At 47.3% G+C, this 7,285-nt stretch overlaps 1 protein-coding gene across 1 annotated transcript; it reads left to right on the top strand.

Annotated features, from left to right (window-relative positions):
* On the top strand, positions 1–6,979 carry mex3a (mex-3 RNA binding family member A). Its single transcript, XM_044034724.1, has 2 exons — positions 1–546; positions 5,755–6,979. Exons 1-2 carry the CDS (start codon positions 78–80, stop codon positions 6,909–6,911), a joined length of 1,626 nt encoding a protein of 541 aa, XP_043890659.1. The 5' UTR covers positions 1–77; the 3' UTR covers positions 6,912–6,979.
* Positions 6,980–7,285: the final 306 nt, after the last annotated feature.

Genomic DNA, 7,285 nt, shown 5'->3' with positions numbered 1-7,285 from the left:
AGGAGGAGGAGGCGGCACGGGTGCTGTTTCTCCACTCTCTTTCCTCTGTCTTTGTCTCACACACTCTTTTGTTAGCCATGCCTAGCCTGCTGGTTCTAGCAGGGATCATGGAGAAAAACGGGGGCTTCGGCGGGGATCTGGCCGCCTCCGGCTTCGGAAGCGAAGGTCTCCTGGTGCCGCCCGACGAGGAGGAGGACGACTCCCGTGCCCTCAGGGTCGCGCTGGGCCAGCTGTCTCTGCTGGGTCTCGGGGAAGGCGAGGACGGCGGCGGCGGCGGCGGCGGAGCCCCGACAACAGGAGTACAGGACCGGAGTAACAACAACAACAACAACCACCAGCAGCAGCAGCAGCAGCAGCAGCAGCAGCAGCAGCTCCACAACCACAGCAACAGCGGCGGGGACTCGGCTTTACTGCAGGGGAGCAAGAGCAAGTTGTGCGCCCTGTACGAGAGCTCCTCAAGTGAGAGCAAAGGACGAGGCTGCAACATAACTGAATGTGTCCCAGTGCCCAGCTCTGAACATGTGGCCGAGATAGTGGGCAGACAAGGTAAAGACCTCAATCCTGGACGAACTTATGCTGCACTCTCATCCTCTCATCCTCTCATCCTCCTCCTCTTCTTCTTCTTCTTCTTCTTCTTCTCTTGTTGTTACCTGGTGTTATTTGACAAAGAAAGGGAGTGGTGTGTGTGTGTGTGTGTGTGTGTGTGTAAATATACTCCCCTCGAGGCATCAGCCTCCCACTTTTTGCTGCAAGTTCTCGTGTGTACGAACCGTTCCACTTAAACAAGTCTGTCTGTTGATGTTTTGCTCATTCTTTAAAAATAATCATCCTTTTTTTTAATTTACATTATGTTTTATTCTTGCTTTCGAGTGAATGTGCGAGGACACCCCTCCCTCCTCCTCCACCTCCTCCCTCCTGGGCGAATTATTCCACATCCACGCCATCAATGTCAGCGCGCGCGCACACACACTCTCACACACACACACACACACACAGGAGCAGCACTTGCTTCCTTTGTCGTCTGAGACGCGCCAGACTGTTTGAAAAAAAGAAAAAAAAAGAGGCAACGTGCTGCTGGAGAGGAATGTGTTTGACTTGTGATCGTTGGCTGTAGAAAATAACAGAAGGAAATAACAATGAGAAGAAGAAGAAGAAGAAGAATAGTAAAAAGAGAGAGATTTGCTGTTTGTTATCCACCTCCTTGTTTATGTTGCGCACTGCCCCACTGACACAGTTGGACAATGGAGGAGCGCGGTCCCCACGTTTCTCTCTCTCTCTCTACAAATGGAGTTGGAAAGTTCCGTTTATTTGTAGAAAATGTTGCAGTTGTTTTATTTTTAATTGTTTTTAATTGTCAAACAAAGAAGCTGGACTTGAATAAGAGCAGCTGTCAAACAAAGGTGTGAAATCTGGGGGGTGAGGTGAGGGGAGGGGCGTGTGAACACAGTTGAGTTGCAGCTTCAGGTTTTGTTGTTTTTATTAAAATATGGCTTTTATTTTTTTTTAGTTTCTGATGCAAACTCTGGAGTCTGCTTTTCATTCTAATGAATTGCATTTGGTTTTTTTTAAATGAATTTGGTCAAAATGAAATGAAATCAGTGAGACGAATGTCAGAGAACACAGAAGTCAAAGTCCAGGTCACAGAGGAACGGTGTGTTTCCGAGGTCATGGGGAACGCCCCCCAACCCCTCCCCCCCAAACTCCTGACCAACCCCAACACTGGATACCAAGATGGCTGCCACCACACACACACTGCTTCTTATCATATTTGTTTCACAGTAAATCTGTTTAATTTAAATTACAGCGCTACTATTATGGGCCATGGTATTTTTCTGACCGCTCAAGTGGAACGTGGGGGACTCGGGGGTGACGTCACTCCCAGTTCTGACTTCCGACTTCCAATGTTAATGGAATGTTGCAGATGGATAAGTAGTTGCAACTTGTTGGCATAAATAGAGTTGTGTTTGCTTGGTTTTTCTGTCCGTTATTGTGAGAATTTTTTTATTGGTCCACTCATTCCTCCACCATTTGACATTTTCCCAGTGTAGTAAAATGCAGAAACTGGAGTGATCTCTCTGTCAAGTGGTTTCAAAACATCATTTATTCACTCAATCTGTTTCCATTGCATTTACCTCTTATTAACACAGCAACTCTTCCACCTCCCCAAGTGAAGAAAAACTTTTATTTAAAAAAGTTATTTCATTTATTATTATTATTATTGTTGTTGTTATAAGTTTATTTGTGCACCTATGTTGTGTTACATACAGTAGACTGTGTGTTTGGAGAGGGAGGCCTGTGAACTAGTGCACGATTAACACAGTGTGTTGTGAATGGGGACAGAAGAAACTGAACATTCTAACTGTGGTCTACATTTGAACATTGACAGTGCTTTCTTATGTGCATAGGAACAACTGTGTGGAAGTGTTGTTACACTTTTAAAGGGCTCGCTGACAGCATGCTAAAGCACTGATACTACTCCAAATATAGTGAACAGTAAGAGAGGTTGTGATACTTTTTGTGTTGAGCCTTGAGCACTGCACCGAATGCTGTGTACGATATGTAACACACTGACTCTACATAAATGCCTCCGATGCTGGTGACTCAGCGAGAAATGGAACCAGGAGACGGGAATCCTTTTGTGTATATACAAATATAAAAAAAACCCAGTTTCTGTTCATATTTGCACTAGCTTTTGTTTCTTTCGGGTTTTCCGTCATTGTAACAATAATCCGCTTTAAACATTGTTTACACTGTTGCAAAAATAGAAATCACTTCACGTGAAGTTGTGATCAGAAACAAATAGTTTTAAAAAGAAAGGATAAAAAAGCTATTAGCTGTATTAGCAGATGATACCAGTGACCACATGAAATAAGGAAGGTTCATGTATACGGGCTCTTGGTTTTTGCCCTTTTGTTGTCTTGCGTGTTGTCTTGTCTTGTCCTCTGATTGGACGCGGCTAAACAGCCAATTAAAAGCCAACCGGAATGGGAGTCACGCCTTGGAAATTGACACAAGGGGATTCTAATGAGCAGAGGCCTTTCAAGGGTGTTTGGAGGCCCCGGGCTAATGTGTCTTAGAGGGCCCTACATCAAATTAGACCAACTCCCCTGCCACCCTACAATGGAAAGCACACATTTGTGCATAGGACTGGTTGTTGTTAGCATTATAGCTAAAGGGAGTCCTCAAAAATGCTCTGTGAATGAAAGCCATTTGTGGACACGAGCGCCAAAGTTCACATATGACAAATGCAGGACACACATCTGTCCAAAGTGTGTCCTGTGGCAGGAGACGTTCTGTAAATCGACCAGAGCAACTTTTATGTGGACGTTTCAGTCGTCACACCTTTGCCTCTCCAGACGTCTCCAGGAAAATATTTGCAGTTTAAGGCTGTGTTTAGGGGGCCCCCCCTTGCAGTTTGGGGCCCCGGGCACATGCCTGACCTTTTGTAATGCCCTTGCCCATGAGCCCCACTTCACTGCACACTCTTAATACCACATGGTTGCTTGTCAGCGGGGGCTCAGAAGGAGAGAGAAGCACAAAGAGTGCAGGGCGAGCGAGGGACCATTTGCGAAACCTAATTTATCTTCAAGCAAAAACAAACAGGTCTTGAATAATGTGGCGGGGGCTTCTTTTGTTGATACTCTGGTCATGTGGATTTAGTTTGTGCCTCCTTGTCTCCGGTCGCTGCTCTTGTTCTGTGCTTGTTCTGTGCTTGAAGTGTAAGTTTTGAATTTTAATGGGGTAACCAAAGACAGCCGGACAGCGCATCCAACCGACACAAGTGTGATTTTGGGCGATTTGAGATGAGCTGCTCTGGACTCAGGCCCTTCATTAGAAGGCACGACATACACGCCCCTTCCGCTCAGCGCCTGTCTGAGGATCCCGTCATGAAAAAAAAAAAGGGCTGGGAATGATTGTTTCCCTTGTTGGAGTCAAAGGCTTTGATTCCAGAGGACGCTCCTGTATCTGGAGCTAAACTAAAAATAAACTTGTCTCCGGTGACCTTACTTTCTAGTTGTGGTTAATTAATCGTGGTCTATTTTGTTTCCAGATTATTCTTTCATAGAGACGTACGTTTGGCTTAATTAAAACCATGTGACGTAGGTGAAACAAACAGAATATGGCAACATGAACACGCCTCACATCAGGCAGTGACTTTGGGCACGAGCGCTAACACGCCTTCAGTTTAGAGTTTCATCATCCTTCCGTCGGTGCTGCTGGTCCCTGAGAATAAAGTGTTCCTGAACAAAGTGGGCTTATTTAGTAGCATCAGAGGGGAATTCCTCATCAACTCAAGGCTTCTTTAAACCTTTGGATACTCGCTGCTGTGATCCTCCGTACCTGGAGTCTGGTCACACAAGCCCACATTAGTGCACTGAGTAGATGCCTAATGATTCTTCCTCGCCCACTCAGGAGTCGTACCACTCTCTTTGAGAGGACACGCGGACGTCCAACCCGGCAACAAATGTGGACGTCTCACAAATTTAGAGGCCGTCTGTGTATGAGACACGTGCGACAAATAAGATGCTCCATGCGATCTCCGTGGGGGGTAAAACAAATAGAGCTGCTCTCTCTTTTTCCTGCTTCGCTCTTCAAGACCTCAAATGTACTTGGCAATCTCCCTAAATAATTACTGATTTACTCTATATCCCTGTTGTGTCCCATTACACTGTCAGGCAATTTGTCATGAAATAACATTAACCTGCACTCTCTCATGTGAAGCCTCTGCTTTAAAAGCATTTAATTATCCCTCACACACTGATGAAGAACAGGGAGGATGTACAGACGAGCAATGAATTGCCTTAAAAATCCTGAAAGTTCAAGGAGAGGTTACAAAGAGATTTCTCACCAGCGTCCTGCCAGTATACGGCATCTCTCCACCCACCACCACCACCACCCATCCACTCGGATTTAGAGCAAATAAATAAATACACGCAATCAGCTGACGTCGATCTCATATTGGGTATTGGAAACCAATGCTTCAGTACACACAGGCATGTTGGAGCATTTTGTTTTTGACTCCTTATCTGACTGATTAGTATTGGACACAAAAGTGGGGGTCACATAGTGGAGCTGTGGCTAGCATTGTTGCCTCACAGCAAGACGGTTGCTGTTTGACGAGGGGCCTTTCTGTGTGGAGTTTGTTTGTCCCCCCTCGGTGTGCATGGTTTCTGTCCAGGCATACAAGCAGAGGTTAACTGCACACTGGTTGTACCCTGCATTTTCACCCTGTGTCAGCTGGGACTGTGACCCTCACAGTGTTGTTTAAATTTCAAAACCACGGTGGTAGAGAAGCTATCCATCTGTCTGTCTGTCTGTCTATCTATCTCTCTATCTATCTGTCTATCTGTCTATCTGTCTATCTATCTATCTATCTATCAGCACTGCTGCGTAACGGCAGCCCGGTTTGCCGCCCGGTCCGATCGAGGGCGTTTCTGGATGGCGTTTGCTCGTTCTCCCCATGAGTCCAAAAACATGCAGAGATAAATTGGACGCTCTGGACTGAATTTGAGAGTGAATGGGTGTGTTGGCCCCGTGATGAACTGGCAACCTGTCCGGGAGAAGCCCGCCTCTCGCCCCGCCTCTCTCCCTGCAGCCCTCAGCTCATGTGGAGGAATGAATGATACTTGTTCTGTGTCAACATGTGAAGTTAAACTTGTCTTAAACTTGTTTATGTTGTTTATGTTGATGTTCCAGAATGAATACTGGACAAAAGTGAGTTGTTTGTTTTAAAATGTATCTTTGTGTCCGCAGGTTGCAAGATCAAAGCCCTGAGGGCCAAGACCAACACCTACATCAAAACCCCAGTTCGAGGAGAGGAGCCCGTCTTCTTGATCACTGGCCGGAAGGAGGATGTCGCACTGGCCCGCCGTGAAATCATCTCTGCTGCAGAGCACTTCTCCATGCTGCGGGCGTCCCGCAACAAGCTGGGCGTGTCCTTCAGCGGCTCCCCGCCCACACCTCTGCCCGGTCAGACCACCATCCAGGTGAGAGTGCCATACCGTGTCGTGGGGCTGGTTGTGGGGCCCAAAGGCTCCACCATTAAACGCATCCAGCAGCAGACGTGCACGTACATCGTCACGCCCAGTCGAGACCGCGACCCCGTCTTTGAGATCACGGGGTCACCGAGCAACGCTGAGCGCGCACGAGAGGAGATCGAGGCGCACATTGCCTTCAGAACAGGAGGCCTGCATGACCACAACAACGAGAACGACTGCATGGGGCCAAACGGTGGAAGCAGCCCAGTGGGCAGCAGCGGTGGTCTGGAGAGCCGGCTGCAACAGGTGTGGGGGCTGCAGGGGGGCCAGCGCAAGCCGCTCACCAGCAGCTACCGCCAGAACTTTTCAGATGCCATGGTGGGAGGGGGAGGAGGAGGAGGAGGAGGAGAGGGAGGGGGGATCTACAACAAGAGCAACTTCTCCAGCTCTGGGGACAAGCCTTGCTCTTATTTTGGATCAGAGGGCACCCAGAGCTGGGGCGACCCCGACTACCCCAAACAGGTGGCCTTCTACGCCCAGCAGCGTTCCAAGAGCTTTGGTGGCCTCCCTCTCCCCCTGACCAGACTCTCCCCCAGTTTACCTGAGTCCTGCGGAGGAGGAAGCAACAACAACTCTTCGGTCACCAGCATCGTGTCCGTCAGCGGCTCGGCTCACGCCCAGGCCCGCCGCGCCCACAGCGAGCCCACCTCAGCCGGAGAGGGTTTCCCTGGCCGTCTTCCAGTGCCGGACTCGCCGCCGGCCACCGTGCGGGACTGCATGACCTGCTTTGAGAGCAAAGTGACGGCTGCCTTGGTTCCCTGTGGCCACAACCTCTTCTGCATGGAGTGCGCCATCCGAATCTGTGAGCTCAACCACCCGGAGTGCCCAGTGTGCCACACCCAGGTCACACAGGCCATCCGAATATTCTCTTAAAAAAAAGAAAAAAAAAGAAAAAAAAACCACATCAGTTTTTATCATTAGTTGTTTTTGTCAGTGTTTGTTTAATAATTATTTACTGTTATTATGATTATGATTATGATTATTATTATTATTATAATACACATTTTGGTTTTTCAGAAAATTAAAAACAACCAAGCAGATATTTTAGAAGGCACTGCTTGCTTTACTAAAAAGTATAAGAAATATTTTTAAGTTTTTCCTTTTATATTTATATATAAATATATAAATATGCATATATATTTTATAAAGGTTTTGTTCATAAGAGAAGTATAGTACCCTGCGTTTTCAGTTTTTTGACTGCTGCTGTCTTTCATCCAAGAATCACAGAGGTAGGCAGAGGTAGTAAT

This window comes from Solea senegalensis, linkage group LG9 (assembly GCF_019176455.1).
Source record: "Solea senegalensis isolate Sse05_10M linkage group LG9, IFAPA_SoseM_1, whole genome shotgun sequence".
Taxonomy (NCBI): domain Eukaryota; kingdom Metazoa; phylum Chordata; class Actinopteri; order Pleuronectiformes; family Soleidae; genus Solea; species Solea senegalensis.
This window is presented reverse-complemented; position numbering and strand designations above follow the sequence as displayed.